Source organism: Citrus sinensis, chromosome 5 (assembly GCF_022201045.2).
Source record: "Citrus sinensis cultivar Valencia sweet orange chromosome 5, DVS_A1.0, whole genome shotgun sequence".
Classification (NCBI taxonomy): Eukaryota; Viridiplantae; Streptophyta; class Magnoliopsida; order Sapindales; family Rutaceae; genus Citrus; species Citrus sinensis.
The window spans coordinates 28190748-28213995 of NC_068560.1; the positions used below are offsets into that span (position 1 = coordinate 28190748).

At 33.7% G+C, this 23248-nt stretch overlaps 1 protein-coding gene and 1 pseudogene across 1 annotated transcript in view; both read right to left on the minus strand.

The window, feature by feature from the left end:
- Positions 1–11190: 11190 nt before the first annotated feature.
- On the minus strand, positions 11191–12146 carry LOC127902418 (putative UDP-glucuronate:xylan alpha-glucuronosyltransferase 4; annotated as a pseudogene).
- A 4435-nt stretch (positions 12147–16581) lies between these two features.
- LOC127902147 (putative disease resistance protein RGA3) overlaps positions 16582–23248 on the minus strand; it is a 30455-nt gene continuing 23788 nt past the window's right edge. The window contains exon 2 of the mRNA XM_052440842.1: positions 16582–17772. Within this exon, the coding sequence (XP_052296802.1) occupies positions 17171–17772 (602 nt within the window). The 3' untranslated portion in view covers positions 16582–17170. The remainder of the gene's footprint in view (positions 17773–23248) is intronic.

Below are 23248 nucleotides of genomic sequence, written 5' to 3' on the forward strand. Positions count from 1 at the left end.
ACACAGACAAGTCAGAGTACGCCGGTTGTTTTTCCCGGCGCAAACCCTCCGACGCTCAAGTCAGATATGAAGGTTCGGGGAACGCTCGCCACAGATCTTATGGCTTTTTCGTAGTTTTCTCTTCTTTCGAATTTCTTTTCTTTTAATCTCAAAAATGCCAACCCCCTTACCTTCGTTGGCTACCTTTTTATAGGCTTCCCCTGAATCCCAGTCTTCCGCTTTTTCCGAGACGGTATGGGACTCTGACTGCTGCGTTATGGGCAAACGCGGGATCTTGCGTGTTACGCCACGGTTCTGGGGGAAGCGTGGCTGTCGTGGTTCTGCGAGATCTTGCGTGTTACGCCACGGTTCTGGGGAAATGTGGCTGTCGTGGTTCTGTGAAATCTTGCGTGTTACGCCACGGTTCTGGGGAAAGCGTGGCTGTCGTGCCTAGATTCTCGGGCTGGGGAGCCTGTCTTGCCAACTGCCGTCGACCGGGTCTCCTCGCCTCTCGACCTCGAGCCGGAATGGCCTTATGCCTCTTACAGGAAATTGGCCTCGCGGATGACGTGCTCGTGGGTGAGCATGATATTTCTGCTCCTGTTCCCCCGCGCACCAGGCTTTTACGGGACATACCGGTTCGCAGAACTCTGCCATCAGATATCTGCTCACCATGCCTGGTCTCGTCGATGTATTTCTCCCAAACAAGAGATATTCAAGGGATGGCAATTTTTGCAAAGACTCAAAAAGAATTTGAAAGAGAAAAAAGAACAAAACAAAAAACGAATACAGATTAAAGGCAAACTCTATCTTACATGCATGTAAGATACATGCCTCTCACATGAATAGTGTATATGTGGGACCCACACACTATTCATGTGAGAGGCATGTATCTTACATGCATGTAAGATAGGGGATCCCCAGATTAAAATTCACAATGCATGCTTGCGGCTATCTCAATTCCTGCTCTGATACGCCTGAAAATATTGCTTTCCCCCAACAAGTGTATATATATAAAGAACACCACCGGTCTCCTCACAATAACCCTCTAGAATACAAGCACAAATGAAAATAAACCAATTCCTGCTCCACACTGCCCTCATGTATATACGTAATTCCTCTGCTAAGAAATATCGCCTTAGAATCTCGGTAGCATATGCATGCATGCCCACCAATCAGTTAGACATGTGAAATTATCAACCACACAGGAAATCAGCAAATCAGTGGTTTCATGAATTTGTAATTGAACATCAGAACATGAAGAGTACAGAGCAATGGGAAAAACTAATTAACTAACCAAAGAATTTTAAATCCAAATAATATAATTAACGTGTGAAAGCAAGGTTGAAGCCCACCTTAGAAGTTTCCGTCTATAAAGGCCAATAAATCTCCTGCTATCTGCTTGCTTAGATCTTCATGTATTTCCATACACCTTGTACTCTACTCGGTTGTTCAACCTTCCTTGGTTTTATGTATCTATTTTATGTGTATTGAGAAGGCTAGTTACTAGGTGTCAACTCTTCCCTTTAAAAGATAAAGTTTTGACAAATGGAAAGAAAGACACCCACGGCCAACAATTGAAGTTTAACCAAGCTATTTATGCTTGTTTGGTTGCAAAGAAAATGAAGGAAAATTCAATGAGCAATAAGAGAAACTATAAGAGAAAATAGATCAAATCTTATTCAATGAATTATGAATACAGAGGTTAACCTTATATACTAAGATCTAGTACCTTCTGCATTGCTCACACACGTGTTGAGAGTTAGCTATGACTAACTAACTTCCCAGCTCTATAACAAACTTACAAACTAACAATAACAGCCTTGCTTACTCAGCTGCCACATCAGCAGAATCATTACAAAAATATGCTTTATATTTATAACTCTAACACCAACTACCAAATCCAAGGCAAAATTGGTCTTCCCGATTGAGTAAGTGAGCCCTGAAAATTCATCACCCAGCTTAAAAGCCAAATGAATGTAGTCTTGTGATTGGTGTAATTGGTTTTAAAGAAACTAGCATGAATCGCCACTCAAAGCCAGTAAATAGAGTCGAAGGAGATGCTAATGTACCACAGCTAACATAAACATAATTTGATCAGCCGAATGACTACCAAATGAAAAATCAACATAAACTTAACATAACCGCTAGGGTTTAATCCAAGCCATACATATCGGTAGACATGTTAGCAACATGATGTTACCAATCTTTAACACCTTTAGCATTCAAACCTTGCTCAAGGACAACTGCTGTGGTCCGGTGCTGCAGGCCAAAAATTTGATCTTTGAAGCAACCTCACTCACCTACCTAGCTGCAAAAAAAATTTTTGAAATGCCTTGAAAACCTGTAACATTATATCCGAATAATATCACATAACTTGTGCTTGTAACGTAATGCGATTGCAGTGCATTCGTTAAGTGTACACTTATCTGGCCATTTCGTCGGAACAAATTCTTTTGCTTCTCTCAAAATGTGCATAATAAATAGTAATATGAACAAATACCTATTCATGAGTGTTAAGATATTTTTGCATATCTTTTTTTTTTAAGGACTAAAAGTGAAAAATGGAGAATGGAATTGAGCAGGGAAAGTTTGGTAGAAGATGCACACACTAGTTGTGGAATTATACCGTTAGTCATTTTATTAAAAAAATAAAATAAAAATAAAAACCTCGTTGAATGATTATTTGCTAGGATTAGAAAAATTTATGTGATAAGCAAAACGAGATGAAACCACAATCTCGTTTATAAATATTAATGTACCTCAATTTTTTAAACCAACTTTAATTTTGTGATCCTTGATGTGTTTTTCGATAATATCGAGCCATTTGGGTCTGTGTAATAAGTGGTTAGTATTATATTTATTATTTGGCTCGTAAGCCAAATGGGGTTGTTGTTTAGGTTTGAATGACAAAGCGACAAGGAAAAGCAAGAAGGAGAGGAGAAGAAGAGAGATCATGAAGAGCTTTTGACTGAAATTTGTGGGTTTGTTGGACGCAGATGTTGAAGATGACGATGAAGCTGCAGCCATTTGATTGAATTTTGCTTCACGTCTTTGTTGAAAGTTGAAAGATTTGTTTTGAGTCGACATTTTGTTTTAAGATTGCATGGCAGCATGTTGAGCGTTGTCAAATTGTTTTCTTATGTGTAGGTATTTTATTTTCACGCGCATTTGATGCGCGTGGGTAGATTTATTAAATGCACTTCATTTTTTTTATTAAGATTAAAATGTACTTCTAAGTTGTCAAATTATGCTCTTGTTATCTTATATAACAAGGTACACTTGTCATCCATTTCCAACTCTCCCACAAATTTCCAGGGCCATTAGATTTTTATTAAACAATTGTTATTTACTTTATATTTGTTATCTTATTATGCAAGATAACAAAACCCGTCAAATTATAAATAAAATATTTTACACTACACAAAAATTTACACTACATAGGAATAAGGTTTTTGAAATAATAACAAAAAGTACAAGTAAATAAAATATACTTATTTAAGCTAAACACTACATAAAAAGTTTCTTTTATATTCTACTCTCTCTCTCTCTCTCTCTCTCTCTCTCTCTCTCTCTCTATATATATATATATGTGTGTGTGTGTGTGTGTGTGTGTGTGTGTGTGTGTGCAATCTAGGTATTTCTTTAAGTTCTTTTTTTAAAAGATTGGAGAGTGCATTAAATTTAAATCGATTTTTTTTTAGTTCATACCTCCGCTAAAATTCAAAATCTATTAGCTAACTAAATAAAAGTAACTAAGTCATTGAGAGTATAATTTAGACACTAATAGATAGTTGAAAATTAATATAGAAAATTAGTATAGATTAGTTGATTGGTTGCTTTCTAATCCAACAAAATTAATATAGAAAGAAATAAATGATGACCGATAAATATTCCAACATTATGTATTGCGCCGAAGATTAATCTCCCTACTACAAAACTGAATTTCTTTGACAGAATGCTTTTTCACATGGTCATGTATGCGTCAAAGTTTTGTGACAGATATATTATTTTGCCGATGTGGCAAACACAATCGTTTCAAAACCTTAGAGGCCTTTCTATAAGAGAATAGTTGCAAAATTTTATCACAAATAGTAAGTTAAGTGATTTTTGACAGAATACTATCAAAAGGTTTAAGTAAAATCTCACTTTTTAATATTTTACAAAAATGTGTTTTAAATATTTTAATTTTGTTTGACATAATTTTATCAATGAACTTTCTTTTTAAATTTGTAATTCCACGTAGGCATTGAAAAATGACATAATTTTAAAAGATTTCAATGACTTAACTGATGTGAATATGTCTTTAAAAAGTCAATGATAAAATTCTATCAAATAAAATTTACTATTTTAATTATCTTAGATTGCCAAGTTTGCCACCTCATCATATTAAGAAGGCATGCTCAACCAATAAGAATTTGCCATCTAAAATGTTCGGTGGGTCTTTCGAAAATCTTGGCTCGAGTTTGAAATTGAGTGTTTCAGGTTGGACTCAGCCTAAGCTCAGTGAAAAAAACCCAATAAGTGCTAAAAAAAAAAGAGAATATATATTTTATTTTAAATTGAAATACACATTTAATATTTGTTTAACCTATCCAGAACATATATTTAAAGTTTTAAATTTTAATTAACTTTCAATACGTAATCTAATAAGAAAGCTTATAAATTATAAATTTATAAAATATAATGAAAAAGGTTTAAAAAAATTAAAGTATAAACCTGAGGTTTTACAATTAAAGTATCAAATAGTGGCAGAATGGGCGCCCAAAAAGTGCGCCAAATTAAAATAATTCAAAATTCTTCTCTTCAATCCCCTTTTTATTTTATGTGCCGCTGAAATAAAATTAACACAAAAACATTCTGAAATTGAAAGCTTGGAACGAATCTCACGCCTCTCGCCTTCTCTTTCTCGCATTTCGCCTTCCTCTTTGGCTCTTCGGCTCTCTCTCTCTCTCTCTCTCTCAAAGTGATGTAAAAAATTTATTTTTCTTGATCTAGTCCTCAGAAATAAGCCGTTTACTTTACTTTGTTCTTTGTTTATTATAAAGTTAATCACACTTTCTATATTATAATTTACGTTCTCTGTTTACTTTTATTAAAAATTATGATATATGAATAATAATATTCGCTTGTTTGCATAATTGTCTTCGATATTGACTGTATTTACAAGATTATTTTTTTTGGTTGCAATCTTTCTTATTGTGATTGTTTAATTAGTCGCGATTGCAATTTTTACAAGATTTAATGAATGTTAAAATTTAAATAACAATTTAAAATTTGTACACCAGGTGTTTGTTATAATGCCATATGTTATTTTCAATACATTTTTTTTAACATGTAGTATAAGCTTGACAATATTTTATAATTTTTTTCCAAGATGCAGAATAAAACAAATGATTGAGAGTGTTTCGATGCAATTTTACAAATTATCGTATATGATAATTTAAAAGTAATTGATGTCCCAAGAGTGAAATTATGTTACTTCAGCTAATATTATGAGTCAGTGTAACAATTTACCACACAAATAAAAAAGTTGTTAAGTATTACATATAAATATACATGTTGTAATTTCATCTCAAAGCAGCAATGCACACAAAGTGTTAACAAAATAAAATAAAAAATTTGTTGATGAAATTAGAATAGGTTGATTGGCCTAAATACTATGTAATATTTACTTTTAAAAGACCTATGGCATTAGATTCACTTGCTAAGATGTTGGAGAAGTGGTGATGCAAATTTCTGTCGTGCCTGCGGATTCAACTTGCTAAGATTTTGGTTATGCCTTCAGGTTCAAGCATTGTTGTTGATTATGTGAGCTGTTGAGATTTTAGTATTGAGTATGGCTTTAGATTCAATTTGAGCAAATGTAATTGTCCCTTTTAAAGTGATGTAATTGGCTTCGGGAGAGGATTGTAATCTCCAATGATTTATGGTTCGGGCCAAAAGAAATTTTCTTTACGTTAACTTGCAACAAAATGTTTGTCAATTTTTATGATATTAGCAAATATTTAATAACAGAATAGTTGAAATATTTTTAAATTGCATTGTGGTTTTTTAAAATATTTAATGGATAAAAATGATTTTATAATCGTAAGGGAACTACAAAAATAAGGGTTGTTGGTAATTGAAAAGAACAAATTAATTATTTTAAGATTAATAATAATAATATTACCTAAATTTTTGACATAAATTAAGCTAAAAAAAAATTAATCAGCATAAAATGTCATGTAAGCATAAAACTTATTTGCCATCTCAAATGCCATGTTTGCAAATTGAGATGCCATGTCATTTGCCACGTCAGATTCCATGTAAATAAAGAATTGTAACACAATTCCTTGACAGAAATATTTTGTCATTAATTGTTGAATTTTCTGTCGCTATATTCTTACAAGGACTTTTTGGACGGAATAAAATTATGTCAATGACATGATCTGTGACAAAATTATTCTGTCAAAAAACCCAATTTTGTAGCGGTTCCAAATAACAATTTAGTTTCTTTCCTCCTAGTTTTGTCAGTAATTGATTCTGTTCATGGTTAAAATAAATTATTTACTTCTCTAAAAATGTTCATAATTTCCCCACTTATAAAGTGTCAAGATAATTTTGTCTTTCTTTCTTTTTTTTCCTTTTTTTTTTGAGGACTGAAAATCATTAATTATTTTCTTAATTGATGCCCATTTGCAAAATATATATACGGTATCTTGCTAAATGATCCCCGTGATATGATCATGAGAAAGCATCTACCCTTTCAGATGATATTTGGTTGGAAAATTGGACAGGAATAGAGAAATAAAAGGAGAAACAAATGGAATAATTAGGGAGAGGAATGAGATTCTATTTATTGTTTTGTTATAAGTACAAGTACCGGAAATCAAACATGAGAAAATAATTGAGTGTTTTTTTGTTTACTTAAAAAATACGTATTTTTGGTATTCGATATTTAATAGAAAATTCAAAGTAAAATCAAATCCATTTGTAATATAAGTTCGCTTCATTCATAAAATAAACGTATAGAAAAAAATTAATAAATGTTACTTATACAAATACATACTACTATTCAAAATAATAAAAATTTTGCATTGGAAACAATTTTTAAAAAAATAAATAGAAGTTTTTAATGGAGAAAGGAATAGAGCAGGGAAAGTTTGGTAGAACATGCACCCTGGTTTTGGAATTATGCCGTCAGTCATTTTATAAAAAAAAATAATAATAATAATTTGATCAACATAATTTGATCAGCCACCAGATCTTTACTTCAGTGATTTTCTCAAACGGTCCTCAGAACCTTATCATGATGCATGTATATTCTAAGCTTCATGACTTCATTTTAAAAAAGTTTTGCTAAGGTAATTTGAAATTTGTTTTATTAAATGAATGTTACATTTACTGGTATGTTTAATAGTTTGTGGGTAATTATTTATTTTGTTTTGGATAAAAATTTTGCTATCGAACAAACCAATAACTGAACTTGACTTATTTTATATAAATTTTATGTTATGATCATTGTAGGTTTGTTATTTTTAAATTATGACCCCATGCAAAACCAAAATTTTTAATTTCACCATTTTTTATAGAGTTTGGTTATGATAATTAAATAATGTGATAAACACATATAAGGCAAAAAAATTTACGTGGTTCAACATATTAATTAATATGCCTACATCCACGGGTAGTAATACCGATAATCCACTATGTAATGAAAAATTGTACAAACAATAAGCTCTCATATGCAAATAAAATGAAAAGAAACACCAATCTTAACACTCTAAACCAATCAACCCCCAGAAGAGCTCTTTCTGTCATGTGCTTTTCCTTATTCATTCTCTTTACAAACACAAGGCTCACAAAAAACAAAACAAAACAAACAAATTGCTGAATACTGAAAACATACATAGCAGATTAAAAAAGCACGCGCCGCGCCCATCCCCCAATTACTTCTCTGCTACGCCATTTACGTAATTCCTTTTTGGCTGAAAAATATCGCTTTCTCCAACAAAACAAATGAATCAGTTAGACAAATATATCTAATTATAATGGTTTGGTGACGTTATTATACATATAAATATAAACAATTGGACATGCATCAGCAAATTAATGAAGAAGAGTAGAGAGCAAATGAGAAGGAAAGCATATACAAATCATAAGTACTAACCAGAGTTAATTTGATTCCTTTCCTTGTTGGCTCTGTTCACTGTTGGACTAGACGTTTCATCTCATGCACTCCCACGTCTGTCTGTTTTAGATCCGCTCTTAATTAATATTTTGTTAATTAATTGGCTGAAAATGAAAAGTTTCTTTAATATTTCATTAAGCAGAGAGCAAAGGAATTGACGACACACTTATAATAATTAATTTCTAAATTGGGTTAAAAAAAATAACAACTAATTAATTTTTTTAAGTAACATAGGAGATCTAGAAAGAAAGAAGTTACCCGTGGCCCTGGGTGATTGTAATTGACTAATTGCAGCCGCGCGCACTTCACTCAATCTCGATGTTGGGAATGTGGCGTATCTTAGGCCAGTCCTCTCCTGTCTCCTTTCTGTAACATTCTTCTAAAATAGGACATTCCCAAATCGACAATTCCTGCAGTGTTGTCTTCTGAAGAAGGTGATCGGGCAGTGCTTTTAATTTACGGCAATTCCAAATAGTCAAGGAAGAAAGACGTGGCATGATTATGATTTCTCCCTTTATTGCAGTCACGAAATCCCACTCTTCCAGTTCGCTCATACCCCAAAATCTGAGCAGTTTCAATTTGGGAAAGGCAATAACTGAGGAGCCATCCGTATCACTTTCTACTCCCATAAATTCATTACCCACTCTTTTCACACTATCCATTCCTGCAATATAAAGATCTTCAAGGGACTGCAATTTTCCCAAAGGAGGCAGATGCTCACAATTTCTGCACTCGAAAATACTTAAAACCCTTAAATTGGTTAGTGACATGATCCAATTTATGGGAACAACATTCCTCCTCCCTCTGTATTCATATATCTCTAACCTCTTTAAATTAGGAGGTGGTCCCAAGGCTTCAAGAAGCCGTTCATCTTCATCCTCCTCATTCTCCCTCCTCCCAGCTTGTTCTTCATCCCAATCTCTTAAACGATCAAAATGAAGTTCCAACTCAACGAGATTTTTCTTTTTCTCAAGTTCAGCCCTTCTGGCCTCCCCCGCATCTGACACACCACCCAGCCCACGTATACAACATTGTCGACGGAGGTTAAGCTTTTTAAGAGACCCAAGGCTACATGCTCTGTCATACCCTCCGCCCACAACAAACTCTCACTTCCCGAAGCCTGATTAATTCCCCAATCCCTACAGGCAAGTATCTTAAAGATGCAGTCCGCGCATTGTGTAAATACATCAGCTTTCTTAACCTCCCAATCCCTCGAGGTAATTCTCTAAGATTTCGACAATCATTAACATCTAAACGTTCTAAATTATACAACTCACACAACATCTCGGGTAATTTTTCTATCTTCATTTGACCTTTCAAATTAAGGTATTTCAAATGTATCAATTTTTCTATATTTGTTGGAATTTCCTTGATGAAATGAAAACCCAACCAGCCATTCGTCTGTAATGTTAATGCCCTTAAACAAGTTAGTTTGTCAAATAATTGAGGTAAAACTTTGCTAGACCATGAATATTTACCACCTTCAACAAAGAGGCTACGCAATCGTCTCATTCTCTTAACATTATTCCAAATGGCTATCGGGACTGAAGTCCCCTCGTCTATAGTTAACCTTAAATGAAGAACTTTTTTCTGCTCAAAGGAACTCATAATTGACTCTTCACCACCAGGAATTTCCATTGTTAAACATTCATTCCTGCATATAAATTGGGCAAGGTCGTGCACTAAATCGTGCATTTTGCACTTATACACTTTACCATCACCATCTCTTTCGAACTCTTGAAAAAATGAACTACTAGCTAAAATGTTGAAATACTCTTCACCTATGTGCACTATATGTATGTATGTGTCAAACTCATGATTTGTCTTCTGTATTTTGGACTGCTGCAGGGCAATGAGCAGACAAAATAATACGTTCACTTGTTGCTATATCCTCGAAGACTACCAGAAGGAAGATGGTGTCGAAGTGCAAGAGGAAAAGATTTCCTGGGAGAACTCTTAGGGGAGGACAATCTTTCATGGGTGGAAAGACTTTCAGGCCTTTCAAGGCCAAGCCAGCTCTTGAAGCCAAAGGGAAGAAATCCAAGGCTTAGGTTGCGATTCATTTTTTTTTTTTAAATCTGAGATTTGAATAAATCTTAATTTAGCTGAAGTCTAAATAGGTCTGAATAAAAATTTCTGAATGACATGTTTGTTTGTTTTTCTTTCAATATCTGAAGAGAAAAATTTTAAAGCTAGTAGTTTGACATAAATATCTTTTTAAGTGGTGTATATATTTGTTCTTCACAATTTATAATTTTCACATGTTGATTAGTTTGGTAGCATTAAAAAAAAAATATTATTGTTGATCTTAATTTAACTTTTTATTAAAAGATGTAATTATAACATCAAATTTTATTACAAAGTCAACATTGTTATTTTATTTCTGATTCATCACAATGAACGTAATTTGATTTGTTCAAGATTTCAGTTTATCTAATGTTATCATGTGAATAAAAATTTAAAGCAATTAAAAAATAACTTCAAAAATAATACAAAATATTAGGTTTATACATAAAATTGGAAATAAATGAATTGTCAAGGGTATTTTTGAGATTTGAAATTAAAAATTTTCATTTAAACTTAATACTTCAAATAAAAGTGAACTTTTCTACTTTTTAAATTCAGATAAAATTGTCTGAAAATAAGTGATAAGTTAAAAAAAACCTAAAATAAATAATTGTCTAAAAAAAAGTTAAATTCATATTTCAGATAAAAAAACAAACAATACCTTAGTTTAGTTCATCTATTAAATCCCGAGAAACCAATTGCATAACTAGTGGGAAATCAAATATTTGTTAGTGGAAACAAATACGAAACTGGTCCTCAAACTAATGTGTAATGCATTTTGCTAGAAATTTGATAGCCTGATTTTGTTGTCCGCGTCCTGAACTTTTCAAGTTACTAAACCAGACAATTATGAAATTTTGCTACTCAATCTTGTATTGTTGTATTTCTTTGCTTCCAGTTTTCTTGATCAGAACAAACAATATAAATAAATGCTGCTATATTAAAATAAATTTAAAAATTTCGATCGTCCTTCATTTGTTATCAACAATATGATATTGCCTAGGATCTTTCGGCTTAATCTTCCAGTGCCCATTAGCCAGACTTGCATTCTCAGCAATTCTTCTCCATTTCTTAACCCTTTTATCCATATGCTTTGTTAATGCACAGTACTGTTGCAATTTCTTAGGCATTGCGTCATAAACTTGCCACCATTTCTTATGAGCTGAATCACTGGCAAATATATGGCGACTCACCATGTCCCAATTGCAATCATAGTCCTTGTAACACATCCATGGCTTTAACCCCAGATAATGAATTGCATAAAGACCATCACCCACTTGATGTTCCTTATCGTCTTGCTTTTAAAACACCTTCAAATGGTTTATTCTTTTAGGCAACCTATGCCACCATGTGAACACTTCATTAAGAAATCCCTGGTCACCTCCATTGTATGACGAAACCTTAAAGCTTTTGAGCATCATATCTTCAAACTTGCACAATGATGGCTCAATCACCATCACCCCAGAATTGAACAACACTTTGTCATTACCTGCTGCTGATAATTCAGGGTAAAAGAAGAATTCATCGATGTTTTTGAGTACTAAAAGATCAGAATCAATGAAGATAATTTTATCATATTCAATGAGTTGCCATACTCTAAGCTTGCTATAATTCCACTCATTGTATGAATCTTTCTTGGCAAAGGGGCTCCGTATGCGCGAAATCCACTTGGTTTTCCATCCGGCAGCTCTCAAGCCGCGGAGAGACTTGCCACTTATTGATTTATCATGAAGAAGAACGAGATCTCTGCTCGAGTTTTTTTGGATTATGCTTTGCGCTAAAGCTATTGCTCCACATACATAAGCTTCTGATGAATGTAGGACGGTTACATAAGCTTCTGATACAATAATAGTGTATCAATATCATGTCACTTGTTTTACTTTATTTACTTATTACGTAACTCTTTTAGCACTTATACGTCACTCATAAACTCGCCTTCTCTTTCCTCTTTGCCTCTCTCTCTCTCTCTCACACACACACACACATAAATGTTAACCTCACCAGTCCTCACAAATAAGCCGTTTGCTTTTATCACTTGCCTGGGCAATCATCTCCAAAAATGAAACAACTGAAATTCAAATGGGATATTTATTTTTCTCTCCAGATTCTTTTCTCTGAAATAATGTTAAAACAATTTTTTTTTTGTTTTTTTTGTATAATTTCAGCAAAGGTCGAGATCGCTCAAGGCCTAATTTCATCTCAAGGTTTGTCTTTTTCCTCTTGATTGCCTTTCGTCATTGGTTTCTCATGTGACATTACTTTACTTTGTTCTTTGCTTATTGTAAATTTATTCACGGTTTCTACATTATAAGTTACGGTCTTTGTTTACTTTTATTAAAAATTATGGTATAATAGTAATAATAATAATAATAATATTGGCTTGTTTGCATAATTGTCTTCGATATTGACTGTATTTACAAGATTCTCTGTGACATATTTCTTATTGTGATTGTTTAATTAGTCTCGATTGTAATTTTTACAAGATTTGATTAATGTTAAAATTTAAGTACCAATTTAAATTTGTACACCAAGTGTTTGTTATAATGCCATGCGTTATCTTCAATAGATTTTTTTTTTCCTTTAACACGTAGTATAAACCTGAAAATATTTTTTATTTTTTTTCCAAGATGCAGTTTTTGATAAAGAATAAAACAAATGATTGAGACTGTTTCGATGCTAATTTTTCAAATTAGCGCATATTATGCTACTTCATCTCAAGCAACCTATGATGATAGCTAATATTGATGCAATATTCTGTCATGCCTGCGGATTCAACTTGCTAAGATTTTGGTTATGACTTCAGGTTCAAGCGTTGTTGCTGATTATGTGAGCTGTTGAGATTTTAGTATTGAGCATGGCTGCTTAGATTCAATTTGAGCAAATGTAATTGTTTCCTTTTCTGTCACTATATTCTTACAAGGACTTTTTTGATAGAATAAAATTATGTCAGTAACATGGTCTGTGACAAAAATTATTCTGTCAAAAAAGCCCAATTTTGTAGTGATTCCAAATACCGGTTTAGTTTCTTTCCTCCTCGTTTTGTCAATAATTGATTCTATTCCTGGTTAAAACAAGTTCTTTACTTCTCTAAAAATGTGCATAATTTCCCCAATTATAGAAGTGTCAAGATATTTTTGCCTTTCTTTTTTTTAAGGACTAATAATAATTTATTGTTTGGTTATAAGTACTGGAAATCAAACATGAGAAAATAATTGAGTGCTTTTTTTTTTGGTTAACTAAAAAAATACGTATTTTTTGTATTTGATATTAAATAGAAAGTTGAAAGTAAAATAAAATCCAGTTGTAATATAAGTTCACTTCATTCATAAAATTAAACGTATAGAATAAAATTTATAAATGTTACTTATACAAATACATATTACTATTCAAAATAATAAAAATTTCGCATTGGTAACAATTTTGAAAAAAATAAATAAAAGTTTTTAATGGAGAAAGGAATTGCGGAGGGAAAGTTTGATAGAAGATGCACACTAACTAGTTTTGGAATTATGTATACCGTCAGTCATTTTATTAAAAAAAATAAATAATAATTTGATCAGCCACCAGAGCTTTAGTTCAGTGATTTTCTCAATACGACGTACGGTCCTCAGAACCTTATCATGATACTTGTATATTCTAAGCTTCATGACATCATATTAAACAGGGCCGGCTTTAACCAATTGGGGGCCTTAGCCGAAATTTTATTTTAGGCATTCTAATGTTAAAATATCAACTATCACAAGAATATTAAATAGTTCAAAAAACTCTCACAACAACATCAAGTAGCTCAAAATTCAATAATATTCAACAATATCTTGAATTACAACAATTATTAACAAGATCTAAAAAAATAAAAAATAATAGTTGGAAAGATATCTATTTATTTCCACATGAATATTAACTAACTTTGTCTTCCACAAAATCCAGCTCCTTAAGATGCTCTAAAACTTCATCAGCCATAACCATAATCATCCCGCGAACTTTATATCATTGCTCCTACCTAATATGATCCTAATGCATATTTTCTAGTTGACATGCTTTTCAAATTAAAAAAAAATAAACAAACAATTTTTTTTCTAGATTATTCAAGCCAAAATCAATACAAAAAATAAAAAATAAATTAAATTTAAAAAGGATAAGAACAGTAATAAAAAAAATGGAAAAAATAGAATGATAGCACCTGTAATTGAGTCAATTGACTAGTTGAGATGAGGATGATGATGGTGATGAATTTTGTAGAGAAAGAGAAGAGAGCACAAAATTTTTTTGTTGAAAGTAGCTTTGATTCAATGTGTATCGGTTTATAGATAATGAGTTTTTAAATATATTTTAATAAAATACTAAAAGTTAGCTCTAAAAATCTAATGTTACTAATTTTAATAAGAGTTCTTTTTGGAAAGGGAAAGCATTCATTTTTTTTTTGGGAAAATAGTAAAAGAAAATAAAGAAGTAACGTTCAAAATAATTATTATACCATACAAATATATTTTATATTTAAGGTAAAGATTATCAAATAGGAGAGATAATTATGAATGAGAGTAATGATAAGGTAAAGGCTAAAAATTAGGTTTTTTTTATTGTACAAAAACAAATATATACGTAACTTTATTTTTTTAATCTTAAAAAAATTAATTATATTGATTAATAAATAGATACCCAAAAATTAGGGTTTTCCTAAATACGAGGCCCTAGGCAACTGCCTAGTTCGCCTAGTACTAAAGGCGCCACGGATATTAAAAATGTATTGCTGAGGTAATTAGAAATTTGTTTTATCCAATGAATGTTACATTTACTGGCATGTTTAATATTTTGTTTTGGTTAAAAATTTTGCTATCTAATAGCTAATAACTGAATTTGACTAATTTTTATGTAAATTTTATAGACCCACCGATTCACCATTTTTTATGTTATGATCATTGTAGGCATGTTATTTTTTAAATTATGACTCCATGTGAAATCAAAATTTAAATTTCACCATCTTTTATAGGATTTGATTAACCTAAATAATTCCTTATTGTTTTTTATGATAACAAACATGATTAAACTTGATTAATCTTTTAAGAGCTCAACATAATTTTCATCTATTTTTGACAAGCTTCATAAAGTATGTCTATAAAGATTTGGAGTCAAAACAGTCATCTTGCAAAATAGTTCACTGTAGCAGTTTTGGTGGAAAACAGCTATCCGACATGTGTAATAAACGGCTTGCTGATATCAACCAGAACTGAAGTGTAGCCTCTGGACCTAAACGACGATCCAACAAGTTTGATAAACGGCTCGCCGATATCAACCAGAACTGAAGTGTAGCCTCTGGACCTAAACGGCGATCCGACAAGTTTGATAAACGGCTCGCCGATATCAACCAGAATTGAAGTGTAGCCTCTGGACCTAAACGGCGATCCGACAAGTTTGATAAACAGCTCGCCGATATCAACCAGAATTGAACGGTAGCCTCTAGACCTAAACGGCAATCCGACATCTAGTTAACGGCGATCCGACAATTTGAAAAATCAGCCCAACAGTCATATTGACCAGTCAAACGGCGATCCGACATCTAGCTAACGGCGATCCGACATCTAGCTAACGGCGATCCGACATCTAACTAACGGCAATCCGACAGTGTGCAGAAAGTCAATAACGGCTAGTTTTCAGCTGCAGCTATAAATAAGCTCATTCAAATTCAAACAAAGTTGGATCACAACACGACTACTAAGCTTATACTTGATAATACAATCTTCATTGAGCTTTATATACATTCTTGCTTCATCTATTCACATATTGGGTATCATTTTGTAATCTTAAATATTGTGAGAGGCAAAACAAGTTTATAATCTTTTATCTTTGAGGGATTATAGTGTTGGGATACACTTGGGTTAAGAGATTGGGATAATCTCTTGTTGTAAAGGTTATTGACACCTTGAAAGTCAAGTGTAATCAATTGAAGCCTTGGAGGCTTGCTTAGTGGAATCCTCAAGCCCGGAAAGCTTGGAGGCGTGGACGTAGACGAGGTTGGCCGAACCACGTAAAAATCTTCGAGTTTGAATCTCTCTTCCCTTATCCTTTTTATATTGTGATCAACTTATTTGTTGTTACTTTGAATTTGGATTATATTTGCATTAAGTTTTTTCTTAATAAATTGAATAATTTTTTTGAATCCCAATTCATCCCCTCCTCTTGTGTTGCATACTTGTATTTCAGGCATGTTATTTTTTAAATTACGACTCCATGTGAAATCAAAATTTAAATTTCACCATCTTTTATAGGATTTGATTATAATAATCAAATAACACAATAAACAAACACAAGGCAAAACAATTTACGTGGTTCGACATATTAATTAATATGCCTACATCCACGGGTGGTGATACTAATAAGCCACTATATAATGAAAAAGTGTACAAATAACAATAAGCTCTCAGATGAGCACAAAAAAAAAAAAAAAAGAAACACCAATCTCAACACTCAAAATCAATCAATCCCCAGCAGTTTGGCCTCACAAGAGCTCTCTGTGTGTTGTGCTTTCCCTCATTCATTCTCTTTACAAATACAAAGGCTCGCAAAAAAACAGAACGAATTACTGAAAACATACATAACAGATTAAAAAAGCACGCGCCGCGCCCGTCCCCCAATTCCTGCTTTGCAACGCTGAATCAGTTAGACAAATATATCTAATTTTAAATTAATGAAGAAGAGTAGAGAGAGAGCAAACGAGAAGGAAAGCGTATACAAATTATAATTACTAACCAGAGTTATTAGCAACATTACATATATATCCCTGCTGAATCCCCTCCTCTGCTCACCATTCGTTTCTAAAATGGATTAAAAAATAACTACTAATTAATTTTAATTAAAATAGAGTGAGGCACGCAATGCATGCAGGAGATCTAGAAATAAATTACCCGTAGCGGTGACCCTGGGTGATTGTAATTGACTAATTGCAGCCGCGCGCTTTCAATCAATGGAGATGTCGGGAATGTGGCGTATCTTAGGCCAGTCCTCTCCTGTCTCCTCTCTGTAACGTTCTTCTAAAATATAACACCGCCTAATATACAATTCCTGGAGCGTTGTCTTCTGAAGAAGGTGATCGGGCAGTGCTTTTAATTTAGGGCAACTCGAAATAGTCAAGGAAGAAAGACGTGGCATGATTATGATTTCTTCCTTTATTGCAGTCCCGAGATCCCACTCTTCCAGTTCTTCCATATAACGAATTCTGAGCAGTTTCAATTTGGGAAAGCCAATAACTGAGGAGCCATCCGTATCACCTTCTACTCCCAGAAATTCATTACCCACTCTTTTCACACTTTCCATTCCTAAAATATGAAGAGATTCAAGGGATGGCAATTTTCCCAAAGGAGGCAAATGCTCGCAATTTCTCCACCCGAAGAGCAATAAAACCGTTAAATTGGTTAACGACATGAACCAATTTATGGGGACAACATTCCTCCTCCCTCTGTATTCGTCTATCCGTAATTTCTTTAAATTAGGAGGTGGTCCCAAGGCTTCAAGAAGCCGTTCATCTTCATCCTCCTCATTCTCCCTCCTCCCAGCTTGTTCTTCATCTCCATCTCTTGAATGACCAAAATGAAGTCCCAATTTTAAGAGATTTTTCTTTTTCTCAAGTTCAGCCCTTCTAGCCTCCCCCGCATCTGACACATCACCCAGCCCACGTATCCTGCAGTCTCGAAGGAGGTTAAGCTTTTTAAGAGACCCAAGGCTACATGCTCTGTCATACCCTCCACCCACAATAAACTTTGTCACTTCCCGAAGCCTGATTAATTCCCCAATACCTGCCGGCAAGTATCTTAAAGAATCAGTCCCCTCATTGTGTAAATACATCAGCTTTCTTAACTTCCCTATCCCTCGAGGTAATTCTCTAAGATTACTGCAAGAATTAATATTTAAACGTTCTAAATTATATAACTCACACAACGTCTCGGGTAATGTTTCTATCTTCTTTATACCTTTCAAATTAAGGTATTTCAAATGTAACAATTTTTCTATATTTGTTGGAATTTCCTTGATGTAATTCACACATGACCACCTATCACCATTTAATTTTAATGCCCTTAAACAAGTTAATTTATCAAATAATTGAGGTAGGACTTCGCTAGACCATGAATGTTCATCACTTTCAACTAAGAGGCTACGCAATCCTCGCAATCCTTTAACATTACCCCAAATGGAGATCGGAACCGAAGCCCCTCTATATAAAGTTAACATTAAATGAAGGATTTTTTTCTCCCCAAAAGAGCTCATAGCTGACTCTTCACCACCATGAATTTCTATTGTTGAACACTCATTACTACATAAGTATTGAGCAAAGTCATGCACTATATCGTGCATTTTGCAAGTAGAGATTTCACCATCATCATCTTTTTTAAAATCCTGAAAGAAAGAACGGCTAGCTAAGATGTTGAAATACTCTTCACCAATATCCTCCATCTCTTTGGCCCCTTTCTCACTAAGATAACCTTGTGCCATCCATAGGTTAATTAACTCTTTTTTTTGTATGCCATAGTCTTTTGGAAAGATGGCACAATAAGTGAAACATTGTTTAACCTTAGAGGGCAATTCATTGTAACTCAACAATAGAGGGGTCAAAAGGCCTCTCTCAACCTCTTCTAGTTCCCATATCTCACTCTCTAAGATATTTTGCCATTCTTTTTCAGTGTTTCTAGATTGCAGGAGACTAGCAATCGTCTTTGCAGCTAAAGGTAAGCCCTTGCACTTTCTTACAATTTGTCGGCCAATATTTTCTAATTTTTCACATTCCTCCTTGGACCTGTCGAAAAATGCTAACTGCTCAAACACTGACCAGCATTCTATTTCAGACAATACATTGACAGAGGTAACATTGGTTGATCTCAGACAACGGGCAACTCTATCCTTACGCGTGGTAATCAAAATTTTACTTCCATGGAGACCATTCTTTAAACATTTGTAGAGTGGTTCCCACTTATAGTAATCTTCGTTCCACACGTCGTCTAAGACAAGAAGAAATTTCTTCCCTTCAACCCATTCTTGAATGTGTTGCATGAGAGATTGAAACTCTACAAGGTCTTTGGCGGAACCTGGCTTCAGAGCCTCAATGACTGCTCTAGCGATTCTGAACTCATCAAAAGGATCTGACACACAGACCCATATTCTTTCATCAAAATGTTTTTTAACATCACCGTTGTTGTAGGCAAATTGAGCAAGAGTCGTTTTGCCTATGCCCCCCATCCCAACAAGTGAGATGATACAAGGGCCTTTCTGTTCTTTACTACTCTCACATAACAACCTATTAACGAGTTCGTTCTTCTCTTTTTGTCTACCAAATATCTCGGACTCATCAATTGAGGAGATACTTGCCGGCCCTCGTTGATCCGCTCTCTCATTACTCTTGGTAACATTCACAGCAAAACCAAACATGGCTTTTTGTTTGTCAATATCATCAAGAGTTTCATTGATGTCTTTCATCTTGAGAGCAATGCGACGACGTAAAAAAATAGGTTTGCAGCCAAAGCAAGAGGCAGCAGGAAAGAAGGAACATACCTTCTTCTTAGGAACGAGAGCATCATTCTCATGATCATCCACTCCATCGATCTGCAGTTTGAGCCTTGCAGTGTTCCACTCACCCAACACATCTTCCATGTCGCAACATGCGCATCTGAGTCGATCGAGCCAGAGTCTGACAGTTTCCTCCTTTACTTGCCTTTTCTCTGCATCATGGAGCACAGCTCGAATGGCTTGGAGGTTGCTGGTCAGCTTCTTCGCTTCCTTTCCGACACCCGTTACAAGCCTCACTTGTTCCTTCGCCTCTTCATCAGCCATTGAGGTCAGCAGCTCCAAGAGAGGGGAAATGATCGCATCAACCATGGTGAAAAAGAAAAATGAGAGAGAGAAGAAATTGATGGTGAGTTGTAGCAAATGTAAGTAGCTAATGCTGAAAGAAATGAAGGAGCTGATAATGTGGTGAAAATGTTGCCGTATTCTTTCAATTCTTATAGTACTGCAAGCAAAATTCTAATTTAGAAATATTTCATTTCGGCCCCCTGTGAAAGAAGCTACTGTTATCATTATTACTTTTCTTTTCTTTTTTAAATACCAGCAACGAGTGAAAATGACGGACAGTTGTGGACAGGAAATAATATATTGTTAAGTCCTACATCGGCGATTCACGCGGTATATGAAACTGACAAAGTTTTCTATGATCTCTTTTTAAATAATTGAACAAAATTGTTAGATAATATATTTGATCGTGTCGTCATATTGAGATTTGGAAGCATTTGCTTTACAATCACCCATGAACTTGATAATTTTTAGATTGTTTGATCTGAATTATTATGTGTATTATTAGCTTAGAAATACCTTGACCATCTCTTTCTTATTTTCTTCTTCTTCTTCTTCTTCTTTTTTTAAATTTGACTCGTTTGCATAATTAGTTGAAAGGAAAGAATGAACATACTAATAAACTAGGAAAACGCTGCCACATAATATTTTAAGATTCATATCGAACCACTTTATTTAGATTTTGTCATTTTAGCAGATGTCTGATAGTGGGAGTTTAGAGTTTAATCTCTAACTTTGCTTGTGAAGTGTGAAAAATCAAATAATCTTTTCAACTCGTTTTTCAACAAAAATAGATAACAATTCATCATCAGTTATTTCTCATTATGTATAAAATAATCAATCTAGAGCTGGATATTCACATGTTTTTCCATTTCTAATCATTTCAAAATATAATATGAACTTTTTTTAAAAAAAAAATCAAATTGTAATAAAGTGACATAAATATTAAAAAATGAAAATAAAAAGTCAAAAATGTAATGCGGAAAAGAGACAAAACCTTTTTGTTTGTTCTATTCATGGCATCTAAATATGAGAAATGATGGGTTGATTGTCATTGTGAACAACCATATTAATTGCAACACGTGAATACCATCAAAGTTATAATAATTCATGGACCCATGCATCTGTATTTCTAATTATTCCGCGTAGAAGGCTAAAGTTTAACGTGTGATTCTCAAATTCATTGTCAAGTGATTTGAACGTTTTAACGAACAGCGCTTACTTTTCTTTTTGAAGGAGCACAATAACAACTTGAAGATTCCTAGAAATTGCCTACAGCACAAATATTTTTCATTTGAACAAAAACCATCAATAATTTTCAAACTTAGAAGATATTTATTTTTTTCCCCATAACCCACCAAATACTTTTTCATTTAGTGTAACTTTGTAATTTTCTTAGATGATACTTAAAACTGCTAATATCTTCTAATTATTGTTTTAAAAATCTCAATGACTGCATGCCCAATTAACGGATCAGTAGTCTCAGTTCGACATATTTATTTTAAAAAAAAAAGAAATACACGGTTGTTTGATGACTCTAGAATAGAACATCAGGAAATGAAGAGAAAAAGTAACATACTTTATGATGATCATTGCCGATGAAATAACAGATGTAAGTATTTATTGCCAATTAATTGACATTCTTATCAAGTAATTGTTTTAGACTCGAATTCAAAAGCTCTACTCCGCTCTGCCCTTTGGTAATTCCCCTGTTCAAAAAATAATATTGTTTTAAAAATCTCAATAACAACATGCCCAACATATTTAAAAAATAAAAAATTTACAATAACAAAATATATATATAATGATTAAAAAACTTTGGCTTGTTAAAATTTTTTGGGAAATTATCAATTGTATACTCTTAGTTTACTCCGTTATCAAATTTACTACAACACTTTCAGGGTATATCAGTCGTCCACCCTAAGTTGACAAAATATTGAAATAACAGGAAGATTCGGCTTTCTCAGAAGAACTACTTGAAGAAAATTTTGCGACGCTTCAACATGTAAGATTATAAGTCAATTTCTACCCCACTTCTTGTCAATTTCAAGTTATCCTCAAGTATGTGTCCTAGTAATGAAGTAGAGAGGAACGAGATGTCTCGAGTACCATATGCATCAGCAGTGGGAAGTTTAATGTTCGTTATGATACGTACTAGACCAGACATTGCACAAGCAGTGGGAGCAGTCAGTCGATACATGGCGAATCCTGGTGGAGAGCATTGGATAGCTGTGAAGAGGATTCTAAGATACATCAGAGGAACCTCAAATGTTGCATTATGTTATGGATGATCAGAGTTTACTGTCAGGAGCTATGTGGATTCAGATTTTGCAGGAGATCTTGATAAAAGAAAATCCACTACTGGCTATGTATTTACAATTGCGGGAGCAGCTGTAAGCTGGGTTTCTAAACTGCAGACCGTTGTGGCTCTATCTACAACAGAAGCAGAGTACATGGCAGCTACACAAGCTTGCAAGGAAGCTATCTGGATACAAAGGTTATTGGAGGAGCTCGGGCACAAACAAGAGAAAATTTATGTGTTTTGTGACAGTCAGAGTGCCTTGCACATTGCAAGGAATCCAGTCTTTCATTCCAGGACAAAGCACATAGGAGTTCAGTATCACTTTGTTCGAGAAGTAGTGGAAGACGGAAGTGTGGATTTACAAAAAATCCATACGAATAAGAACCTAGCAGATGTTTTGACCAAGCCGATCAATGCTGACAAGTTTATCTGGAGTAGATCCTGTTGTGGCCTACCAGAAACGTAGGCAACATGATTATGGCGAAGCAGAAAGGATGGTGTGGAGATTGATTGATTCTCAATCTAATCTCCAAGTGAGAGAATGTTAAAGTCATGGTTGGGAGGTGCTGCCCAAAGAAAGAAACAAAAGAGAAAGAAGAAAAAGAAGAAAGAAAGAAGAAAAAATGGGTACCGGGCCGTAAAGGGCAAAGAAAAAAATTAATAAAATAATAAAAATAATATATAATTGATAAATAGTGCCAAAGCTTTCTCTATAAATAGAAACGAAGAGAATGAACAAATTCATTCCATCGAGAGAGAAGCATTTCCTTCCTTTAGACAGGTGAGAGTATCAAGAGTTTAATAAACTCTTGAGTGATTAGTGTTTTGAGAGTTTGGGTGTATTGGAATTTTGGGTGGTGAGGTAAAATACCACAATACTTGTAACTCCTTTTCAC